Source organism: Tachyglossus aculeatus, chromosome X1 (genome assembly GCF_015852505.1).
Source record: "Tachyglossus aculeatus isolate mTacAcu1 chromosome X1, mTacAcu1.pri, whole genome shotgun sequence".
Classification (NCBI taxonomy): Eukaryota; Metazoa; Chordata; class Mammalia; order Monotremata; family Tachyglossidae; genus Tachyglossus; species Tachyglossus aculeatus.
This window is the reverse complement of record NC_052101.1, coordinates 124,474,402-124,499,384: the sequence shown is the minus strand read 5'-3', so window position 1 is coordinate 124,499,384 and position 24,983 is coordinate 124,474,402. Positions and strand designations below refer to the sequence as shown.

The window sequence follows — 24,983 nt, the reverse complement described above, 5'->3', positions numbered from 1 at the left end:
TCAATAGGACGGGAAGCCTGGGCCGCCGTCGTGTTGAGAGAACCGAGGGTTGATGGAGGGCAGGAAATTGCAGCCATGGTGTGGGGTGACATTTGCTATCACAAGCCCCAGAACCCGCCAGTTCGAGCTTCGTACGGAAGTGTGGCACCGTGGAAGAGGAAGCGAGGGCTGTCGGAGTCCTCAGGGGTTGCTCCTGGGACATTGTGTTTCATTCAGTTCATTGCAGCATCAGTTGGAGAGACGCCAGGAACCTCTCCTAGGGTGGAAAATTTGGCTAACATTTCTCCTCTTCAGGAGTCCCACGTGGAGCAAACCAGTCCTACAGTCATTTCGGGCGGCGTGACCATCCATTACTTCTCGTCTCCTCAAACGTGTCTAGTACCGGCGGCGTGAAGGGGGTCTCTAAGTTAAGGCCGTTTGTGTCGGAGTGAATGTTTTCTAGCCAGTGTGGAGACCAGGCAGAACATGATGGATTTTCTCAGGGAAGTCTCCCCGAACAACCTCCCTCCACACCTTTCCTTTTGCAGCTCTCAGTCCCGGAACTGTGAACGATGGGGCGGAGGTGGTGTGAGCTAGAGTCTTGCAAAGGTCCAGGCCCTGGTCCTATGAGGTCAGGTGATGCGGGCTTTCACGGTCCCAGGAGGACAGTGGCGTGCTTCCCCTGCCCCCCTTCCATCCTGGCAAATGTGGGGACCACTGCCCAAGTCTTTATGCTTAGGGCATGTGGAAGTTTCTGTGTACTCACCAGGACTACAAATCCCAATATACAATCGATCAATCATCTGTATTGAGTGCTTACCGTGGGCAGAGCACTGTACTAAGCGCTTGGGAAAGTACAATTCTTCCCCCTCTCCCAGCCCCACAGCACTTATGTACGTAGCTGTAATTTTATTTTGTTTGTATTAATGTCTGTCTCCCCCCCCCCACCCCACCCCAGACTTTAAGCTCGATGTGGGCAAGGGTATGTGACTTTATTGTTGTAATGTATTTTCCCAAGCACTTAGTACAGGGCTCTGCACACAGTAAGCTCTCAATAAATACGAATGAATGAATGAATACAATGCAACAGAGTTGGTAGATAGATGCGAACTCTGTCCATTACAGTCTACTGGGGGTGACAGACATGAAAATAGATTAGGGGTAGGGGAAATGGTAGGCTGGAAGAACATTTACGTAAGTACTGTGGGGCTGAGATGAGCATCAAAGGGAAACACAGACTTCTTAGGGGAATTTCGAACCATCAACCTTGGCTAGACCCAACAGGATCACGAGCCTGCCGTGCTGTGCGTCTAAACCCATGGGTGCTGCCACTGGTCTCTGGACTCTGACAGTGGCGACACGGTGATGCTCTCCGGAACCTCCGTTAGGACAGTGTCACAAGGACTTACCTCTTCTCCTACCCTCCTACTTTTTCCACGCCCCTCTGCAAGAAATAAGGCCAGGCCCAGATCATTACTCCAATTGTTATCAACCCCTCAGCTCCCTCTTGCACTTAAATATTTATCTCCCTCCATAAGTGCATATTCTATGCCTCCCCAGTTAGAGCATAAGCGCCTCAAGGGCAGGGAACTTGTCTTATGCTTCTATTGCATCGCTCAGCTGCCCTACGTGGTATTTTTTTTGAGCAGTCAACCAATGGCATTTTAGTGCTTACTGTGTGCAGAACACTGTACTAAGCACTTGGAGTTGCTAGACATGTTTCCTGTCCACAAGGAGCTTACAGTCTGGAGGGGCAGACAGGCATTAAAGTAAATTGCTGTGGGACTGAAAAGGGATGAATATCAGGTGCTTAAAAGGTGCCGATCCAAGTGCAGAGAGGATGCAGAAGGGAGAGGGAGTAGGGGAAATTGAGGGCTTGTTCAGAGAAGGCCTTTTGGAGATGTGGTGATTTTAACAAGGCTTTGAAGGTGGGGAGAGTGGTGGTCTGACGTAGATGAAGGGGGAGGGAGTTTAGGGCTAGAAGGAGGATAGAGGAGATGGCAGTAGAGTGAGTAGACTGGTGTTAGAGGAGTGAAGTATGCAGGCTGGGTTGCAATGGGAAATCGGCAAGGTAAAGTAGGAGGGAGAGCTGACTGAGTGCTTATAAGGAGTCTCTTGAGGAGTAGGGAGACGTGGACTGAACTGTTTGTGGAAAAATGATCTGAGCAACAGAATGACTAGTACTACTACTACTGGCTACGGGTTGGGGAAGGCCAAACACTCCTGGGGCTTGGCCCAGATTTTGGGCCTCAGTAGGACTCAAGCCCAGGCACCTGGCCCGGCAGAGGGACAGTACCATCAACAGAGCAGCGCCTGTGGTCAGTCCCAAACTTTATTAGGGAAGCAAGTGTTGTCTCGCATTGGCCTCGGTGGCCACCAGGCAACCATATCTCTCGCCATACAGGCCCATCCTGCTCCACCCCCCTCTCCCTTCCCCCCGCTGTAGTGTATGCGCTCTTATTCAAACAAAACCACAATTGTAGGGAGAGTTTCTGAAACAGAGAGGAATTGTTCCCGACTATGATACCAACCTCAAATTTGCTTTCACCACCACATGTTGATTGTCCTCACACTGAAGCTGGAACTAGTCAGATCATCAGAGTGTCTAATTACCAACGGTTTTTGCTTTCTCCACCCGTCAGAGGCCCGGACACGTCCCCGCCCCCCCCCCGGGGTCGGCCCCAGCCCCTGGCAGGCCCCCACCTTTAGGCAGGAGGGCACATTAGAGCCGTAGAGAGAGAGTGCCGGGGGCCGGGAGATTGCGTTGGCTCTTTCTCCTGGGCCTCTCTTTCTGCCAATTCCTGTCTGTCGGTTGCCAGTTCTGGCTTCTGCTCCGCCCCGTCGCTAACTCCCCCGTTGCCCACCCGGTCACGCCAGTCGGTCCTTATTCCGCATCTGGGCCCGGGCGAGGTCCCGCTCTTCACTGCCTGGTTCCCACCACCATGCTGGCCTCTCATCCTCCTTCTTGGGTACCCACAGTTCCCAGTCATGAAGGAGCTGAGGGCCGCTGAGACCACAGGTGCCTTCTCAGACCCGTTGTGCCTGAATCTGCTTGGTTCGCCAAATATTTTTCCCTGCTCTGATCCAAGCTAGCCTTGGATTGAGTAAATTTTCCATTGGATGACTGACTTGGTAAGTCATAACCTCTGCATCTGTTGTTTTAAAACCTCTTTGGCCGTTCGTCTTAGAAATATTTCTGGTCACGGCCTCAGGCCTGCTCTCTTATCAAGTAATGCGCCAAGGTTTTCTTAACCGAGCCTTGCTCTTCTACAAGAAAACAGGGTCCGATGGGGAGTCCATGAGAGAGCGCCAGTACAGTTGGGAGGGGATCTGCCAAGCCCAGGTTCTTCCCTCTCCATCTCTCTCTCCGTCCCCTTGGGAGACTGAAGCCAGACGAAAGGCCCCAAGCGGAATTCTTCCGTTCTGAGGGCGTGGAGGAACACAAGAACCTCTAGAAATGCCTTGCATTTCATGGGCTGATGCGTGGACCGTTCTCTTCCCATCCTGCCAGAAAGCATTCAGAGTCGAGGAACTTACTTCCAGCATTTGTCCGGTGGGACGTGCCACCTATGCAGTGAAGGCTTCCTGCTGCAACTGGGCAGAACTTAGAGCAGCAGAGGCCAGAGGGTGGCTGAAATTCAGTGCCCTGGGGGGGTCATGTGGAAGGCAGTTAACCGAGCCTGCCTTGCCCTCAAGGCAGCTGGATTCAGTGGCACTGCCCACATTGATGCCGTGGTGGCCGAGATCGGTGGATGAAGAAGGTAGTGGCTCGGAGTCTCTGGAGATACTGATCGACTCAGGGTAGTCTCCGGGATGGTTAGGGGTTCTCCTAACCTAGGTTGGAAGCTTCTCAAGAGCCGACTGCCCGATGACTGGCCATACTTCAGCAGTGTCCGGTGGCCCCTGGGAGGCAGGCATCAGGACTCTAGTGCAATGGGCACGTCACAGGTCTTTCCTGACTGGCTGCCGAACTGCTCTAGGGCCCCTTGCCCCAGCAAGAGGGGCACAGGTGCACCCCACCGCGGAGGTGACGTCCTCGAGCCTGCAGAGCTCGTTGGGCTTGCTTCCTCCCCAATTTGTAAGCCGGGTAGAAGTGCTGGTGCCCAGCGCAAGGTGTCTTGTAGAACACCAAGTACTTGGCCTTTTGGCCGGATTGCAGTGCCAGATGCTAGCAGGCCTCCGTCCGGACTTGGAAGTGTGATAGGGAAAGTGCTCGTTCCCCAGAGCGGACCAAGGGAAGAGTGTGGGGACAGGGAAGAACCCCACTTCATCAATGGGGATCCGTGGTCGTGAATGTGGTGTTTCATTGGAGACTTTTCAGAGAAGCGGCGTGGCCTAGGGGAACGAGCCTGGGCCTGGGAATCAGAGGACCTGGGTTCTAATCCCGACTCTGCCACCTGGCTGCTCTGTGACCTTGGACAAGTCACTTCACTTCTCTGGACCTCAGTTCCCTCATCTGCCAAATGGGGATTCAATATCTGGGCTCCATCCTACTTAGACTGTGAGCCCCGTGTGGGACCCGATGATCTCGTAGCTACCCCAGCGCTTAGTACAGTGCTTGGCACATAGTAAGCGCCTACAGATACCACAATTATTGTTATCACAGACCTGTCAACCTGTTTTGGGTTTTTTTTTTCCCCCGTGAAACGCCAACCAGATTTCTTATGCTTGTTCTTGAGAGCCAGGAAATCTTTATTTGGGGCAAGCGGGGAAGGAGAGCCTTGGGTTGGCGGTGAAGGCAGATCTGCTCTGCTGTTTCCTGAGGTTGAGCCGTGGGACCATGCTTTAAAGTGAGAGCGAGGCCCAGCCACTCCCTCCCCGCCCCCGCGCGCCGCCAGGCAGCTCCTAAGTTATTCCCCACGTTCAAGAACGGTCAATTGCTCTTTCAGTTGTGCTGATTGGAGACTCTGGAGTGGGGAAGAGTAATCTTCTGTCGCGCTTCACCCGCAACGAGTTCAACTTGGAGAGCAAGAGCACCATCGGCGTGGAATTTGCAACCCGCAGCATCCAGGTGGATGGAAAGACGATCAAAGCACAGATCTGGGACACAGCCGGGCAGGAGCGGTACCGAGCCATCACATCCGCGTACGTCACGGGCTCCCGTAACCCGGGGCTTTGCGGGATGAGCTGCTTTTTCTCTTGTCCCAACTCATCGAAGCCGGGGCCGTTGCCCTCTCAAAGTAAACCTCTCGGGCAGTCAGCGGTCGTTTCTGTCCGCTGGCGGAGGGGAACGGAGGGTCCGGAACGGCCCGTCGGGGAAGCAGGGCCCAGGTGTTGCCCTGTTCATTAGGGGGAGGCAGTTTCTGGAGCCCGGGGAGCCTGGACAGAGTCAGACCACAGCAGACTGGGTGCTGCAGAGTGGAAGAAAGCTGGAGGAAGAGCTGGTTCCCTGCCTCCGAGAGATGGCAGTTGCTAGCTTTCCCGTTTCGGGGCCCAGAGTGTCGCAGTAACCTGCCTTTTAACCCTTTTAGGACCTTCTGCTTTCAGCACCTAGCGATTGACCTTGCAGCTCCTGCAGAGGGTGGAGAACCAAATTTCCAGGAGGAATAGCCCTGGAGAGAGACAGGGCTGGAAAAAAAATGTTTGAGAGGCAGAAAAGAGGAGTTGTGCTCTCCCTCTCTCTCCTCCTCCCTCCCCAGCTGCCTAGGAGGACTGAGGGAAGGGCTGCATCTTGTATCGGTGTCCCTAGAAACTTTTCTCTTCCTCCTTCATACTGGGCAGCTTGACCCAAGCCTCGTTCCTCCCGTGACTACCTCCCCAGCCTCTGCCATTCTCTTCCCGTTGGAGTGAAAGTTGGGGGATGATCCCGGTCAGGTGAATGAATGGGATTTATGGAGCACCTCCTGTGTGCAGAGCACTGTGCCAGGCTTTTGGGAGAGTACCACAGAGGTAGAAAACCCGTTCCCCGCCCTCAAGGAGCTTCCAGTCTAGCAGGGGAGATAGAATAATTTGCCAGTAGGAGGGAGAAGCATTCAAATAGTATGGAAATGGATATATGCAAAATTGTGGCTAGAGGTTGTGGTTGCAGAAGTGGTTAGGCCCCACACTGTTTACACCATTCCCATGGCATCTGACCCAGGTTGCTGCTTATCCTCCGGGGATTGATTTTTATGAGCTCCTCCTAGTTCTGCAAGTCCTTGGAAACGGTGGACTTAGGAAGCCAAATCCTACGATGACCTCTGGAAACTTGGATCCCTTTTCTGCCGGGTTGGAAAGGGGATTCTTCATAGGCAGGATTTTGGGGGTGGCTGTTTTTCACACACACACATACCCCCCACCCCCTTCTAGATGCGTAGACATAAACAACAGTGCTGCTCGTGCCTTGGGGCGGAAGGGGTTTGTGCTCTTGGAACTTGGCCGGAACCGATCAGGGCAGAATCTTTTAGGAAACAGAAGCCGGTACTTCGACTGGCCAGCTTGAGCCTGTTGATGATGGGCTCGGGGGCTTAAAATCGGCTTTGACTCCAGGTTGTTCAGGGGCTGGGTTGCCTGTGGAGGGAGTGAGGAGTGCAAAGGCAGCGGGAAAAGAAGGGATGGAATGACTTGTCCTGCCGATCTTTTTAGGATGTGTGTTTGTCTTTTTGCGTGGGGCTGGGGCTGCAGGTACTACCGCGGTGCCGTTGGGGCGCTTCTGGTGTATGACATCGCCAAACACCTGACTTACGAGAATGTGGAGCGCTGGCTGAAGGAGCTGCGGGACCACGCGGACAACAACATCGTCATCATGCTGGTGGGCAACAAGAGCGACCTGCGCCATCTGCGGGCCGTGCCCACAGATGAGGCCCGGGCTTTTGCAGGTGGGTGACCCCAGGGGCAGAGCGGTGGCTGACCGCAGGTGGAAAAGACACCCCCACCCCAGGGCGGCGGGGGGGGGCTTCCTTTTGAATGGGCTTGACAAATTTGCTGGCTCAGAACTTTGGGTAGGTGGGGCGAGGTAGGGAGGAAGGGAAGGGAGAGGTTTTTCAAAGCCTAGCCTATCCTAGCCAGTTAAAACGGGCTCTGGCGTGTTCATTCATTCATTCAATCGTATTTATTGAGCGCTTACTGTGTGCAGAGCACTGTACTAAGCGCTTGGGAAGTACAAGTTGGCAACATATAGAGACGGTCCCTACCCAACAGTGGGCTCAAGTGTTCTGCTCCTTTTGCCACTCAGGCCTCCTACCAGGGTCCTCTAGGTCAGTGGCTGGGGCTTGTTTGAACTCCGCTGCTCCATCTCTTCCTCCTCCTCCCGACATTGTCCTCTCCACAGTTCCAGCTCTCCAGCCCTAGTCAACGGGAGATCGACTCACAGAGTCTTAGCGTGCTAGAAGAGATCAGGAGAGGTCACCTGGCCCGGCCCCTTGCCTAAAACTGCAGGGCTCAGGCCGTCCCAGGTGGAGGGGTGGGTGCCCGCACCATTTTGGCAAAGTTCTCCACAGACGAAAGCTCCCCAGCCTTCCTGAGTCATCTGTTCACGAACCAGGTTTCCTTCTGGAAAGTGTCTTGAAGCTGCTGAGACTTGCAGTAGTCTTGATGGGGGCTGAGCAGCCGTTACGGGTCAAAGACGGAAACTGTTCTGGGTACATGCACTTGAGGGGCCCTGAAAGAGTTTCTCAGCCCGTGATCATCCCAGTACTGAGAGTGTTGGGTTGAACAGGTCGGTCCTGCTCTCTCCCTCTCCCTCCTCTTCTCCCCTCACCCTCCCTAGTGAAAGTGGGGATTGAGGGGTCCAGTTTGGGTCTGCTCCAAATGTGAATGACCTGAACTCTCAGAAAGGAGCCTTCGAACCGATCCAGAATCCCCAGCGATGGCTTGGGGCCGGTCCTGACCCAAGCTGTGTCGGCCCCTGGAATGTAGAGAGTCAGTCAGGTCTGTGGAGGCCAATGGCTGAATTTTGGCCAGCTGCCGCTGGCCCACACACTTGTTAATTTCGTTTCTCAACTCAATCCCTCAGATCAGGGAGACTCAACCTGGAGCCAGAGCAGAGGTTGGGTGTTGGATTTTTGCGCCTGTTTTTCCAAATTATTGAAATTCCTTTGCCTACCAAGTTATTCGCTGTCCAGAGGGCAATTCCCAGGAGGCACTGAAGCTTGGAGTCTGTTCTGTTTAAGAAAACAAACTCTCCTCCTCCCTCCCAAGTGTAAACCCCTTCCTTTTTCATAATTGTGGGTTTTCACAATTAGGGGCTGTCAAGCACCTTCTCGATTCCTTTCCGAGCCCCCCTTACTTTGTCCTGAAGTCCACCCCCTCAACTCTGCTCCCTCCTCTGAACTTGACTCCCCTGCCTTCATGAGAACTCCTCATCTTCCCACCCAAATCCTGTCCTCCCTGTTACTTTCCCATCAATGTAGACAATACCACTATCCTACCTGTCTCCGAAGCCATTAACCTTGACATTATCCTTGACTCATGGCTCTCATTCAACCCACGTTTTCAGTCTGTCACCAAATCCCGTCAGTTCACCTTTCATAATATTGCTAAAGTCCGCCCTTTCCCCTCTACCCAAACAGCTGCCGTCCTGATCCAAGCACTTAGCCTATCCTGCCTTGATTGCTACATCAGGATCCTCCCTGACCTCCTTGCCTCCTGTCTCTCCACACTCCAGTTTATTCTGCTTCATTCTGCTGCCCAGGTCATTTTTCTAAAAAACTGCTCAGACCATGCCCAGCTGGGGGATATCTTAGCACCAGGCTGATTTTCTCTACTTAATAATAATCACTGTCGTGTGTGTTACGAGCTTATTCTATGCCAAGCGCCGTACTAAGCATGGGATAAGTGTGACTCAGTTGCTCCTGCTCCTCTTGGTTCTCTCTGCTCGCCGACTCTTCCCTCATCCACTCCCACCCCCACAGCCCACACCAACGCTTACCAACCTTTACCTCCCTCCTGAAGCCCCCAGCATCCCTACCACCATTCTCCCTGACCCCTAAAAAATCTAGCAACGTGGCTCAGTGGAAAGAGCGTGGGCTTGGGAGTCAGAGGTCATGGGTTCTAATCCCGGCTCCTCCATTTATCAGCTGTGGTGCCTCAGTTACCTCATCTGGAAAATGGGGATTAAGACTGTGAGCCCAATGTGGGACAACCTGATTACCTTGTATCTCCCCCAGCGCTTAGGAAGCGCTTAACAAATACCAAAATTATTATTGCCAGCTACTTTGTCAGTAAAACTGAAACCATCAGGTATGAAGTTCCTACAATCCCTCCTTGACCCTCTTATTGCTCTTCTACCATCCTCCTCTTCTTTCTCTTTCTTTCCGGCTGTCTCTCAAGGGGCGATCTCCCACCTGATCTCCAGCTCTACTCCCTCTGCCTGCGCCTGTGACCCCATTTCCTCTCATCTCTTATAAAACAATTGCTTCCTCCCACCCTCAGTCCGGCCCATTACATTCACTTCGACGATTTTCTCTCTCTCTCTCTCCCTCCTCCCGCCCCCCGGCCTTCAAACACATTCAAGTTTCATCTCCCCTGTGCTAAAAGATACTTTCCCTGCATCCCACATCCCTCTCTAGCTTTCATCAATCAAGCAATAGTATTTATTGACCATTTACTAAGTGCGGAGCACCAAACTTAGCACTTGGGAGATTACAGTACAATAGAGTTGGTTGACCCGCTCCCTGCCCACAAGGAGTTTACAGGCTAGCAGGGAAGATAGACATTAAAATAAAGTAGCAGCATGGTGTAGTGGATAGAGCACTATCTTGGGAGTCAGAAGCTCATGGGGTCTAATCCAGGCTCCACTGCTTGTCTGCTGTGTGACCTTGGGCAACTCACTTCACTTCTCTGGGCCTCAGTTCCCTCGTCTGTAAAATGGGGGTTAAACCTGTGAGCCCCATGTGGGACAGGGACTGTGTCCAACCCGATTTGCTTGTCTCCGCCCCAGAGCTTAGTACAGTGCCTGGCACATAGTAAGCACTTCACAGATAACATTATGATTATTATTGCAGGTAGGGGAAATGGCAGAATGGAGGGATATGTACCTAAGTGCTGTGGAGCTGAGGGTGGGATCTTCCTCCTCCCTTTCCTGTCCAAACTCCTCGAAATGGATAGGCGTCTGTTGTATGCAATATGAATAGATATTGTGTCTGTCTTTTTGCCTTCACTTGCTCTCCACCAGCTCTCTTCCTAACCCTCTTCAGTCAGGTTTTTGCCCTCTTTAGCCTCCCACACCCCACAAGACTGCTCACTCCAAAATCATCAGTAACCTTCTCATGGCAAGTCAAATGGGCTTTCCCTTGTCCTAGTCCTCCTCAACTCCTGGCTGCCTTCAGCACCATGGAATGTCCCCTTCTTCTTCTTTTTTGGCTCCTCTTCTATCTCTCATCCCCTGCCCCTGGTTCTCCCTCAAGGGACCCGTCTGGGTCACTTGCTCTATTCTGTCTAAACCCACTCTCTTGGGAAACTCATCCACTTGTCTGCCTTTAGCTCCCATTTCTGTGTGAATGACACAAATCTCCCTCATCTCTCACGATAACATAACCATCCTTCTTGGCCCAGAAGCATGCGTCCTCGACAACTCACTGAATGCTCACTTCCATTCTACTACCAAAGCGTGCCAATTTTTTTAAAAAAATAATTACAGTACTTAAGAATAGTAACAATAATAATTACCGTGGTATTTGTTAAGCGCTTACTGTTTGCCAGGCACTGTACTAAGCGCTGGGGTGGATACAAGCAAATCGGGTTGGACACAGTCTCTGCCCCACATGGGGCTCCCAGTCTCAATCCCCATTTTACAGATGAGGTAACTGAGACCTAGAGAAGGGAAGTGACTTGCCCAAGGTCACACAGCAGACAAGCGGCAGAGCCTCAACTAGAACCCACGGACCTTCTGACTCAGGCCTGTGCTCTTTGCTACTTCTCCCAAGTACTTAGTACTGTGTGAAACACTGTACCGAGTGCTGGAAGAAATACAAGATAATCAAGATTCATTCATTTATTCAGCGCTCATTTATTGAGCGCTTACTGTGTGCAGAGCACTGTACTAAGCACTTGGGAAGTACAAGTTGGCGGCATATAGAGACGGTCCCTACCCAACAACGGGCTCACAGTCTAGAAGAAGATAAGATATTTCCTCAAAAACATTTCCCAGATCCACCCCTTCCTCTCCATCCAAACACCAGCTGCTCTGGTTCAAGCACTCGTCTTATCACAATTACACTATTTACTTGTTGGTTTATGGTATTTAAGCACTCACTAGATGACAAGCACCATTCTGAGCACGGGGGTAGATGAAAATTAATCAGGTTGGACCCAGTCCCTGTCCCACAGGGGGTTCACGGTCTAAGTAGGAGGGAGAACAGATTTTGAATCCCCATTTTGCTATTGAGCGAATAGAGGCAAAGAGAAGTTAAGTGACTTGTTCAAGGTCACACAGCAGGCAACTGGCAGAGCCGGGGTTAGAATCAAGGTCCTTTGAGTCCCTTGCTCTTTCCACTAGGCCACACCGCTTCCCATTATGTGTCAGTTATTATGTTGACTCTTTGCTGGTCCTCCTTCATTCAGTCCACACTCCATGTTGCTGCCCAGATCGCTCAGCACACATCTCCCCTCTCTTCAAAATACTCCATTAATTGCCCACATCCCGCCACATAATAATAATAATAATAATAATAATAATAATAATGACGGTATGTGTTAAGTGCTTACCATGTGCCAGGCACTCTAGTAAGTGCTGGGGTAGATACAAGATAATTGGGTTGGACACAGTCCCTGTCCTACATAGGGCTCACAGTCTTAATCCCCATTTTACAGATGAGGGAACTGAGGTACAGAGAAGTTAAGTGACTTGCCCAAGGCCACATAGCAGAAAAGTGGCGGAGCAGGGATTAGGCTCTGTCCACTAGGCCACACTGCTTTAATCAAGCAGAGACTCCTTAACCTTGGCTTTAAGTCTGTCCAGCTGGTCTTTTTCGTCCTTGCTTACATTGGCTGTCCTCAATCAATCAATCAATATCAATCAATCGTATTTATTGAGCACTTACTGTGTGCAGAGCACTGTACAAAGCGCTTGGGAAGTACAAGTTGGCAACATATAGAGACAGTCCCTACCCAACAGTGGGTAGGGACTATGCCCTATGCCCCTGCTTACGCTCTTTGCTCCTCTGTAGTCTCTCCCAGGGTTTAACACAGTGCTCTGCACACGGTAAGAGCTCAGTAAATGCTATTACTACTACTTCTGTTGCCAAGCCTGCTTCCTGGCTGAACTCTGCTCTTGAACGCCTTTGACCTCCTACTAATGTTGTCCCCCACGGCCTGGAATCTCCCTCCCACACCCCCTCGCCCCCAAACACATATAGCCACCAGAACTTGGCAGTCCCCACCTTCCTTCCAAACCCCCTAAATTTCCCAGCAAATTATCAGTATCTCAATTGTTCTGAACCCTTCAACTCCTTCTCACCCTTATTTTTGTACTTAGGCCTATTCATTCATTCACTCTTATTTATTGAGCGCTTACTGTGCGCAGAGCACTGTACTATGCCTATCCTCATTACTTCATTCAATCGTATTTATTGAGCGCTTACTGTGTGCAGAGCACTGTACTGAGCGCTTGGGAAATACAAGTTGGCAACATATAGAGACGGTCCCTACCCAACAACGGGCTCACAGTCTAGAAGGGGGGGGACAGACAACAAAACAAAACATGTGGACAGCTGTCAAGTCATCAGAATAAATAGAAGTACAGCTGGATGCACATTATTAACAAAATTAATAGAATAGTCAATATGTACAAGTAAAATAGAGTAATAAATCACTTGTGTTTATATGTATATTTGATATTTCTGTCTTCCCAAGTCTTCCCAGCACTTAATATAGTGCCTGGCACATAGTAAGCACTTAACGCATACCATTATTATTATTATGCGGAGGGATGTGGGCAATTAATGGAGAATTCTGTCTTTGTGGGCAGGGATCTTGTGCTTCCCAAGCACTTATTACTATCAATCCCTTAGTGGTATTGATTGAACGCTTACTGTGGGCAGAGCACGGTTGTAATCGCTTGGGAAAATGCTTGGAGTTCGTAGGCGCGATTACAGTGCCTTGAATTCAGTAGGTGCCCAGTAGATACTAGTATTATTATTCTAGGTGAAGAGGCTGTATTTCCCCCTTTCATATAATCCTAGAGAGGAGACCCTCCCGAAAACAGCTGTCCTCCGGTACTGTGGAAAATCTTCGAAGCCTCTGGCCCAGCAGGGCATCCAACAAGTGGAGATTGAGAACGGGCATTAAATGGAGTTTTCTTCTTTCGGTTTCAGAAAAGAACAATTTGTCTTTCATCGAGACTTCGGCCCTGGACTCGACCAATGTAGAAGAAGCGTTCAAGAACATCCTCACAGGTGGTGCCTTGTGGGGGTCACAGGAGTTTGGTGTTCTGGGATTTTTGTTCTCTTAAAGGGTCAGAAGGAAAAAGAGGCAGGCAGACTGCTTCTGGGAAATGGGGCAAAGGCGAAAGGAAGCACTGGGCATGGAGGTGGAATTTCTAGTGTGGGATCTCTGTTTACCTACACCTGGAAAATGAGGGACTTTAATTACAGGAGAGGAAGGGGGATCAGGATAACCTTCAGAACAGCTCAGTAATGGAGTGAAATGTAAATTTGGGGATTGGAAAGGTCAGGACCACAGGGTCCTGCCCTTTACAGGCTGGGCTAAGTTTATTAAAGCCTGGGAAAACATTGATTTTTTTTTTTTTCCTCTGAGCTGGCCCCAGAGGCCTCTGTGTTAGGAGCGCTAGCTGCCGCAGAAAGAAGGAATGGACTTGGAGTTGAAATGGAGTTCTGATTCTCGCCCAGACCCCTCTACTGGGGTCCCAGCAGGGGTCCCTGGGGCGGGCAGCTTTGAGGGCTGGAAGGTTGAATGGGGGAAGAGGCGAAGTCCCGCGGCATTCCCAAATGAGTTTTCCTCTTTACCTCCCCTCCAGGCCTCCAATCTCTGGCCCCAGTCATTTAAGGGGGCTGTGCCCCTGGGATCCGGCCTGAGGGGGAGGAGGTGCCCCCTTCTCCTCATTCTTCTCCCCCCACCCCGCTGCTGCCACTGTGAGACTCCTGGCCCACCTAAGGCCCCGGGCATCCAGCTGGCACACTCGATAGGGGGTCGGTCAAGGAGAGGGAGGGGGAAGTGACTTGAGAAGGGAGCTGATCGGCCTCTCTTTTCAATGGCACTATTCATTCAGGTGCCTGGTTTTCTGAGCCTTAGTGGCAGGAATTTGTGGAATGGGGATGGATGCTCAGCTCCATCTCTGACCAAAGTGCGCCCAGGGGCCTGTGGCAGCCAACTGGCTGTTGTCCTGTTCAAGCCTTCACTCTCCCAGCACTGGGGAAACCTGTTTCCTCTTTGGTTTGCCAGTGGGGCAAAGTTCTTCTTAGAGCCGGGAGCTTTTAAGCTGATGGTATTAGGGAAGTGCCAGGTAAATGACCGCTCTCAGCATCTGCTCCCCCCTGGCCTTGCCCCACTGATGGGAAGATCCAGAAGAAGAAACTTCCAGAAGGGTTTTGGACCCTTCCCCCAAAACCTTGTCGGGGGCAGGTGTAGAGAGACTGGGGGATAAACAAGGCTGGAGATGGGTAAGATCGTGGAGGGTTTCGAGTACTGTGGGTTGGCCGGTTTTCTGGTTGTTTTTTTCTTTTGGCATTCTTTTGGCATTTTTAGACTGTGAGCCCACTATTGGGTAGGGACTGTCTCTATATGTTGCCAACTTGTACTTCCCAAGCGCTTAGTACAGTGCTCTGCACACAGTAAGCGCTCAATAGATACGATTGATTGATTAAAGCCTTCCCCTGCCTCTTGTCCTGTTTCACCCCGGCCAGCAGAGTGGTCATTCAGTCAGTCAGTGGTATTTATTGAGCGCTTCCTATGTACAACACTAAGCTCTTGGGAGAGCGCAATACAAAAGAGATGGTAGACACGATACCTGCCCACGGGGAGCTTAAAGTCTACTGGGGGAGACACATATTAAAATAAATTACAGATATGGACATATGTCCTGTGGGGCTGAGGGCGGGATGACTATCCGAGTCCAGTCCAAGGTGGGCAGACCCAAATGCGTAGTTGAGGCAGAAGGGAGAGGGAGTAGGGGAAATGGGGGTTTAATAAGGGAGGACCTCTTGGAGGAGATGTAAGTTGGGATCCAGTGGTCTGGTGGGTTTTCCCTCGAGTGGGGCTCGGTTTTCTCCCCTTCCCACTGCTGACCCCGTGTCTGTTGGCTTTGCAGAGATCTACCGCATCGTGTCACAGAAGCAGATTGCTGACCGCTCCGCTCACGACGAGTCTCCTGGCAACAACGTGGTGGACATCAGCGTTCCTCCCACCACCGACGGACAGAAATCCAACAAACTGCAGTGCTGTCAGAACCTGTGACTGCCTGTCCACGTTCTCTACTGTTCCCTCTCCCCCGCCTCCCCTCACATTGCCTGTGCTTCAGTTTGAAATTTGTGTGCATTCCTTTCTAGTGTCTCCTGTGATTGTGACCCCCCCGGCGCCCCGTTCCTCCCCCGGCCCCTCCCATTTTAGAGCTTTAACTGTCGGGCTAACATCCCTCCCCTCTCAGACCCTCTTTAGTTGGGATGACTTGCAGGCTTGGGACATAGGCACTGATGTGATCGGTAGGAATGGGTTTGTGGTGGGATAGACACCAAACGCCCGCGTCCCCCTGCCCCTTCCCCAGACATGCCCCTCTACCAAATGTCCTTTCGCTGGGAGGGGAGGAGGAGGAATGAAGACTTGGTTGATTGCCGCTGAAGAATCCCTGCACTTAACCTACTTTCTCACATAACCAAACTTCTACACAGCCCTGATTTCAGAAAAAGGGAGGGGAGGGGAGAAATGAGGCGAAAGTCCTTTTGACCAAACCTCCTGTTCTGTCCTGTGAAAAGTCTGCTGTCCCCCTGGGATGGGAGGCTTTCTTCCTTTGTGGCAGCACCCCCATAATAAGGCTCCCGAGAAACACCCCATCTTCGTGCTGTTCCTTCTCACACAGCTCGTGTGTGTCTTGCCAGGAGGATTACAGGTGTGTTGGAGGAGAGGGCAACATGAGGGCCCTGGTCTCTCGGGGTGGGTTGGAAAGAGGATGTGGTTTGAATATTTATATTATTTGCTTCCTGTCTAATAATCAGCGTTCAGTTAAGTGCCAGCGTGTTATTGGGAACCATGTTTGCAAAGCTTCAACACCACTTCTTTCTGTACTTTATTGTCCGGGGAAAAACACCTTTCTAGGCTGTCTTTTCAACCTCGTTGGCATGTAGCTTTCTCTTAACCCTGTAGCCTGAGCCCCTTTTGAGAGTGAAGCAATATTTCCGTGTCTTGTATATAACTGCACCCGTAGTTTCTGGATTTTGTTGTTGTAGCGAAACACAGACCCTGTATACATTTTGTAAGATTTTGGCCCGATTGTAGCATCTTGACCTCCCGTTTTTCCCATCTCATCGCCATTCACTATTCACCTCATAAGCTATCGATATTTTTTCCCTCGACCTTTACTCAGGCGAATGATTCCATTTCCTGTATTCCAAATGTGCACTTCCTCTCTGTCCTATTTCTCCAGCTCCAGGCTCGTTGTTTATGCGATGTCAGCCCCTCACCGCTAAGTCCCGGGCCACTGGTAACCTGGACCACCCACGGCTTTGCGGAATCTGGGCTTGGTTAGGAATCACTAAAGCGAAGGTTCAACCGTCATCTACCTGAGTGCCCGCGGTTTCCACCTGTGGCTTCCCGGGTGGGTAGGATTCTCCCAAGGGAAGGACTCGGAATGCACTCCGGCGTTCCGTCTCTTCCAGTCCCCTGCAGCCCTGTTGCAGAATCCCCATCCCTGTTTGCGGTGGCTGCCTTGCATGTCGGTTTGTGCTCCTGGTGCGGTCTGTACTTACTCTCCGAGTTCCGTTAGGTGTAGCTGACATTCCAGTCTCTACTGTTTTGTAGTTGGTTATGTAATAAAATGAAGGGAATCACTCTATTAGTTGTATGTGTGTAAAAAAAAAAAAAAAAAAAAAAAAAAAAAAAAAGGTGGGGGGGATGCTTTTTTTTCTTTTTTAAGATAACTCAGGAGATTTGTGTATAAGCAGACCCCGGGAATTGCAAGTCAACTCTGTGTGGCCTTTAGCCTTTAAACTGGTTGCTTAAGTGCTTCAAATTTAGTGACGTTCTGTGACCTTAGCCAAAGGTCTTTAGTTTTAGGAGGGCTTCTCGGTCGGGGAAGTTGTCCCTCCCCTCCCAGGACCTGTGGGTTTTCGTGCCTCCAGCAGCTAAAAGGAATTGGGTGAATGGGGCCTTGGAAAACCTTGGGCCAGCTGCTCAAGGAAGCCTTTCTTGGATTGATCCAAGGGTAGGGAGATTGGGAGAGTCCTCCTCCTGAGCTAGCTTAGGGCCAGGCAGGAGGGCCAGGAAACCTGGTGGTAGTGAATTCCCATTGTCTTAAAGACAAGTCCTGGCAGCCCTTTGAATTTAGGACTTAAGAAAAGAGTACAATGTGAATCTTTGTGTGTGTGTGTGCTCTTATATTGTCTTAAAACAAAGCTCCTCTTTCACTGGCCTTAAAGGTTGGTTAGGCTCTTTAAAGAAGGCTATAGGTCTGCTCAAGTGCTCAAAGCTTGCTTCTACTGGCCTGGGCAGTCTCTGGATTTATTATTTGGATACACTTTACAAGGTGGCATTACACTTCGGGATGGAAAGCCAATCTACCCTCCAAAGTGGCAATCCCACTGGGTTGAGTGCTTGATGATCCCGGAACTTGAGGGTGAGCTCATCAGCCCCAACACTGTTGGAAAGCCACCCCAGAGCAGCCCCCCTGCCTGGTTTTCACCTCAGTTGGGCAGAGCACGAAGTTCTTTGGGAATGTCATTCCTTGACCCGGCTGGGCTAAGTGTTCCTTAGGAAGGGGGCGGAAGATGGGTGTGACTGAAGCTAAAGTTTCTTTAGCGAAGGGTAGAGATCCTTGGGCTTTGGTGTGAAGGAGGCTGCCGATGGGCCGAATGAATCTGCCTCTCCACCAGAAACGTTTCGGCAGTTCGGGGGGGGGGATCATGCCTCCTTGAGGGGCCCATGGGCTCGGTTCCCCTGAAATGGGGGCCGAGGCAGTGCTGTGCATCTAAGGCACCTGCTCTCCCTCCCTGTCTCCTCCTGCCCGCCCTCCCAACCCCCCCTTAAAAGTTGGCATGTCTGTCCGTCTGACTCAGTGGGGGGCCCAGAATCTTCAGGAACGGGATGTCCAGTGGGTTGTGGAGATTTGCCAAATTTCCTTTTAGGGTCTCCTCCCTGCCTTTCACACTAGAGTCAGACTCAGGGCAGTAACTCTCCAGACCTACTGGAAACGTACCCGGGAGCCCCGCTTCTCCGGTCCAGTACGGGTGATGGGGGCAAATCCCTCCCAGGACCTACCTGCTGCCGGTCAAGCCGGTCTACTTCGGTCCCTGCCCTGCTGCTCGGGAATGGCACAAGTGTCTGAATCGTTCCTCGCTGATTTGGCTCTTTAAATCGTCGAAGCCGAAACGGGAGGGGCCGAATAGTCTGGATGGAGGGACCAGAAGGTATAGGGACCAGGCTGGTGTGTTGAGGTTGAATGTGTGGTTGGGCTAATATCCATCTGGCAGATTTGCCTGACTGCTTCTCAGCTCCCAGGCACGAATAGGCCCCGTGTTGTCCCTGGGTGAGTCTGCTGAAACGAACCACCTGTCCTTGTTCTCCAGCATTCACCTGTTTTTCCTTTGCCTGTGAGTCAGCTTGTGACAGGCACAGCATGGACAAGAGACTTGGAGAGTGAGGAAACGGGCAGTCTGCCTTGGCACAGTGAGTGAACCACTGCTCCTGAAATCCCGGGATATGCCCGGCCGTATAACTTGGGGACCAGAATCCATTTGCTGCCCAGCCCTCCTCGCCGAACCTGGATGTGGACGCGAATGGCCTCTCGGGTTGGGAGGGACCTGTAAGTGGACCGGCCTCTTCCTCGGTTCAGGGAGCTGTAGGGTTGGGAGCCGGAGGGATGGGATATTCCAGAACAAAACCGGCCGGGATCCGTGAGCAGTTATCGGGCTGTTGCGTCTGGTTACCGCAATCAGCACTTCAAACAACACAACTTCCTTGCGTTTGCAGTCAACAGAGTAGGATAGCGGGGCGGGAGTGCGGAACCTTCATTCACCTGGGAGCCTCTTCTTTCCATGGTCCCAAATGTTCAGTTAAGTGCAATTCACCTTGTAAATACATGTATGCATCACATGATTTGTGCATGGTTGGTCTGTATTGTGGACATAAAGATTGTCAACCCAAGTGTGTCTCTGCAAGTCACTTCACAGGATGCGGCAGGGGTGAAGCGGGGTGGGGGGGTGGGGAGGAGTGGAAGGGGAATTCGGTTCCTCCCGATTCCAGAAATGGGGTCATGTTGCAGATGCTGTCAGGTGTCCTAAATAGTGATTAGAGAAGCAGCCTGGGAGTCAGAGGACCTGGGTTCTAATCCCTGTTCTGCCACTTGCCAGCTGTATGACCTTGGGCAAATCATTTAACATCCCTGTGCCTCAGTTACCTTGTCTGTAAAATGGGGATTAAATGCCCCTCTCTCCAGCTTAGACTGCGGCCCAATGTGGGACAGGGACTGGGTCCAACCTGATTATCTTGTCTCTACCCCAGTGCTTAGGTCAGTGCCTGGCACATAGTAAGCGCTTAAGTGCCATTAAAAAAAAAATTGGTGTTATCTGTGGGATCTTTCCCTTCAAGATCTAAAGCTGGAGATAGTCTTTAGAAGGGCTGGAACAGGATCAAGCAGTAGTCCCCACAGTGAATTCTCAGGATCTCCATCCCTGATTAAGGAGCCTGTGTCCTAGTAAATATTTCTCCCTCTCTTCCCTGAAAAATATACATAGGTCATACTCGTAAGCCTTTGCCCAGGCCTTCCTTCTCCCTCAAGAGTCCGAGGAGCTGTAGCAGTTCCTAACCTGGTGAGAGAGGACCAGTCAGGCCAGGATCTGCTGGCAGGAGGGAGCAGCCATCCACCCAGACCTGTTAAATGCAATTGTGGGACAGTCCTCTTCCAGAATTGGAAGTCATGGATTTTTTGGTGGGCCAGGCAGGTACCCCAGGACTGTGACTTCGACCGTAACTGGCCCTTTAAAGACCACACGCAGATGCTTGGGTGCATCTATAGTGTGTGCTCTGCTTCAGATGCTTCTGTCGGGGGCAGTTTTGGAGCAGTTGGCACTGATTCCTCACTGAGAAATTGCCCTCCCACTCCCCGCCCCCACCTTCCCACAACGAGATGGGAAAATACAAAAGGGATTGGGATTCTTTAGCCAAGAGCTTTTCGCCAAGGCCTGGGAATCCCCTGTGATACTGCATTTTTGTCGATTTTAAAAGAAAGGGAAGCAGATACCCAGAATGCCTGATTTTGTGGTTCAAGGCATCCTCCGAGCCCTGTAACTACCAACCTGCCATCACTCTTGACCTAGTGCTGTTGCTTACCACAAACCCTGTGTCATCTTTCTAGGTTTGGGTCTGGGCAGGTAGGTAGAGGTGAGAGGGAGAAGAGAGACGATGGTTTGTGCCGGGAGGGGAAAGATGCAAGGTCCTGTGTGCATCCTAATGTGAGAAGAGACTGCACTTGACGGGTTGGCCCTTGCGAGAACCAGGCTGTCAGGGAATCAAGCAAGATTCCCAGGGTGATCGGCTCAGAGTGGCGCCGAGTGACTCCACTGGGACGCAAACCGGTCACCAGTCACCCTCTGAACTGTAAGCTCGTTATGGGCAGGGAGCGTGTCTGCTAATTCTGTTGCACTCTCCCAAGCGCTTAGTACAGCGCTCTGCACACAGTAAGCTTACAATAAACACCACTGATTGATTTTTTGTGTGTGTGTGGAATACAACTCCTGCTGGTATCTTTCTTCCAGACTCCCTGTGTCATAAATCCATGCACACAGTCTTATCCCAGCTCCACCACTTATCCCAGCTGTGTGACTGTGGGCAAGTCACTTAACTTATCTGTAAAATGGGGATGAAGACTGTGAACCCCCCCCGTGGGACAACCTGATCACCTTGTTAACCTCCCCAGCGCTTAGAACAGTGCTTGGCACGTAGTAAGCGCTTAATAAATGCCATCATTATTATTATTATTATTATTATTCCGTGGCCCATTCAGTCTAGGGTGCTGAGTCTGCAGCAACAGGATGCTCGGAGGAATCGTGTACTCTGCCATCCTAGACATCCTCATTTGTGCCTCAGTGACCTCATCTGTAAAATGGGGATGAAGATTGTGGGCCCCCCGTGGGACAACCTGATCACCTTGTAACTTCCCCAGCGCTTAGAACAGTGCTTTGCACATAGTAAGCGCTTAATAAATGCCATTATTATTATTATTATTATTATTATTATTGTTATTATTACCCAGCCTCGTGCCTTGGGATGGACCATCCAGCACCTCTCTATTCCCTTGACTCCTCCCTTCCCCATCCCTAACTTTCCCCCTTCTGACTCAGCAGGGACCACTTAATCACAAATCTATCCAAAACCCTCTCGAACTTGCTGTTGTTTCGGGCTGCCCAGCTCCCTGAGGGAATGACTTCTATCTGCTAACCACCCACTGGGTGAAAAAATGATTCCTGCTGTGAACTTTCAAGCTTCAGTTCATATCCCTAAACTGAGTGGGATGGCATCTGGGGAATAGCAATTCTGTATTTGCCCTGGCCACCTCCTTCCTGACTATGGGCTTGAATCCTATTCTCACCCCCCACCCCCCCCACGACCCTTTTAAATGGTATTTATTAAGTGCTTCCCCCCCATCTTACCTCCTTCCCTTCCCCACAGCACCTGTATATATGTATATATGTTTGTACATATTTATTACTCTATTTTACTTGTACATATCATCATCATCATCATCAATCGTATTTGTTGAGCGCTTACTGTGTGCAGAGCACTGTACTAAGCACTTGGGAAGTACAATTTGGCAACATATAGAGACAGTCCCTCATATCTATTCTATTTTATTTTGTTAGTATGTTTGGTTTTGTTCTCTGTCTCCCCCTTTTTAGACTGTGAGCCCACTGTTGGGTAGGGACTGTCTCTATATGTTGCCAACTTGGACTTCCCAAGCGCTTAGTACAGTGCTCTGCACACAGTAAGCGCTCAATAAATACGATTGATTGACTGATTGCCAGGTGCTGTACCAAGTGCTGGAGTAGATGCAAGATAATCAGGTTGGATACAGTCCATGTCCCACGTGATGAAAATAAGAATAATGGTATTTGTTAAGCGCTTACTAGGTGCCAAGCACTGTTCTAAGCGCTGTGGTAGATACAAGGTAATCAGGCTGTCCCACATGGGGCTCACAGTCTTAATCCCCATTTTACAGATGAGGGAACTGAGGCACAGAGAAGTTGTGACTTGTCCAAAGTCACCCAGTTGATAAGTGGCGGAGCTGGGATTAGAACCCACGACCTCTGACTCTCAAGCCCGTCCTCTTTCCACTAAGCCACGTCTTAGTCCCCATGTCATGGGTTCTAATTGCGGCTCCGCCACTTGTCAGCTGTGCGACTTTGGGCAAGTCACTTAACTTCTCTGAGCCTCAGTTCCCTCATTTGTAAAATGGGGATTAAGACTGTGAGCCCCCTGTGGGACAACCTGATCACCTTGTAGCCTCCCCAGTGCTTAGAACAGTGCTTTGCACATAGTAAGCGCTTAACAAATGCCATCATGGTTGTTATTATTATTATTGTCAGCTGTGTGACTTTGGGCAAGTCACTTAACTTCTCTGAGCCTCAGTTCCCTCACCTGTAAAATGGGGATTAAGACTGTGAGCCCCACGGGGGACAACTGATCATCTTGTGTCTCCCCGAGCGCTTAGAACAGAGCTTTGCCCGTAGTAAGCGCTTCACAAATGCCATCATTGTTATTATTATTATTATTATTGTCAGCTATGTGACTTTGGGCAAGTCACTTAACTTCTCTGAGCCTCAGTTCCCTCATCTGTAAAATGGGGATTAAGACTGTGAGCCCCACGGGGGACAACTGATCATCTTGTGTCTCCCCGAGCGCTTAGAACAGAGCTTCGCACATAGTAAGCGCTTCACAAATGCCATCATTGTTATTATTATTATTATTATTGTCAGCTGTGTGACTTTGGGCAAGTCACTTAACTTCTCTGAGCCTCAGTTCCCTCATCTGTAAAACGGGGATTAAGACTGTGAGCCCCACGGGGGACAACTGATCATCTTGTGTCTCCCCGAGCGCTTAGAACAGAGCTTCGCACGTAGTAAGCGCTTCACAAGTGCCATCATTGTTATTATTATTATTATTATTAGCTGTGTGACTTTGGGCAAGTCACTTAACTTCTCTGAGCCTCAGTTCCCTCATCTGTAAAATGGGGATTAAGACGACAACTGATCATCTTGTATCTCCCCGAGCGCTTAGAACAGAGCTTCGCCCGTAGTAAGCGCTTAACAAATGCCATCATTATTATTTTACAGATGACGTACCTGAAGCACAGAGACACTAAGTGACTTTCCCAGGATCACACAGCAGGCAAGTGGTGGATCTGGGATTAGAACCCGGGTCCTTTCGGGCCCGTGCCGTAGTCCTTAGGCCGCACTGCCAGGCCACTCGTTCCCCTCTGCCACATGCCCGTAGAACAGAGGTGGACGATGTTTTTGCCCCCATCCCGACGCCGTTAAAAGGCCAATGAGGAAGCCGCCATACCCCCATCCCCTCGTGGGACTTCCCAGGGTTGCCTCAGTGGTTGAATTGGATCCAGAAGCCGGAGCAGCTCTTCTAGACTGTAAGCCCACTGCTGGGTAGGGACCGTCTCTATATGTTGCCAACTTGGACTTCCCAAGCGCTTAGTCCAGTGCTCTGCACACAGTAAGCGCTCAATAAATACGATTGATTTGTTGATTTGACAGTAGCTGACCCTATGGAATACTGTAAACTCCTCAGAAATTCCCGTTTCCGCCGGGATGGATTGTGTGTTCCCTACCCTAGTGCTCACAGTGGCTGCTTTGGGCAGATTGGGAATATACTGTCCCACCGTTTCTAAAATTCTGCTCCTCCGCTGTTTTTCTTCAACTGGAAGTTATTAACTAGAGGAAACACCCCCAGCCAGGGAAGCTGTCTTGCCCAGCCAAAGCCAACGTGACAGGGTTGGACCATCCCTGCTGGATTCATTCATTCATTCAATCATTTATTGAGCGCTTACTGTGTGCAGAGCACTGTACTAAGCGCTTGGGAAGTACAATTCGGCCACAGAGACGATCCCTACCCAACAACGGGCTCACAGTCAAGAAGCAGCAGAACAAAACATCATCATCATCATCAATCGTATTTATTGAGCGCTTACTGTGTGCAGAGCACTGTACTAACCGCTTGGGAAGTAGGCAGGCATCATTAGCATCAACGTGCAGGTGCAGATCATGGTTGCTGCCTCTCTAGAGCTGCGTTGAACTCCGCCCCGTAGGTTAAGCTGTTCTCTCCTGCGCAGACGCTGATCGGAAAGGGGTTGTTCATTCATTCAGCCGTATTAATTGAGCGCTTACTGTGTGCAGAGCACTGTACTAAGCGCTTGGGAAGTACAAATCGGTTCCGCTATCCGGTTCATCCACCTGCCCTGTTGCCAGGGTGACCACTCATCTGGCTTAATTAGTGGCCAATGTGGTTTTCCATTTGTCTGTCCCTTGTCCAATATGGATATGGCCCAGAACACTTTGATGTCCCTCTGCTACACAGGTCCTTGGAAAAGGAGAGCTGGGAAAGAAATCAATCAATCCAATTTGTACTTCCCAAGCGCTTAGTACAGTGCTCTGCACATAGTAAGCGCTCAATAAATACGATTGTTGATGATGATGATTTATTGAGTGCTTACCATGTGCAGAGCACTGTACTAAGGGCTTGGGAGAAGACAATTCACAGTTTGTTTTTTTGTTTTTGATGGTATTTGTTAAGGGCTAAGTGCCAGGCACTGCACTACCAGTTCCCTGCCCACAGTGAGCTTACAGTCTAGAAGGAATGCGGTGTGGGCCTCAGGGGAGGGTCAGGGGTGCTTGCTCCCCGAAGAAAGGCTCTCGGTT

At 50.7% G+C, this 24,983-nt stretch overlaps 1 protein-coding gene across 1 annotated transcript in view; it reads left to right on the top strand.

Annotated features, from left to right (window-relative positions):
• Positions 1-16,900, top strand: part of RAB11B (RAB11B, member RAS oncogene family) — a 36,507-nt gene extending 19,607 nt beyond the window's left edge. The window contains exons 2-5 of the mRNA XM_038772234.1: positions 4,869-5,064; positions 6,583-6,776; positions 13,212-13,292; positions 15,164-16,900. Of these exons, the coding sequence (XP_038628162.1) occupies positions 4,869-5,064; positions 6,583-6,776; positions 13,212-13,292; positions 15,164-15,309 (617 nt within the window). The 3' untranslated portion in view covers positions 15,310-16,900. The remainder of the gene's footprint in view (positions 1-4,868; positions 5,065-6,582; positions 6,777-13,211; positions 13,293-15,163) is intronic.
• The last annotated feature ends 8,083 nt before the right edge of the window (positions 16,901-24,983 follow it).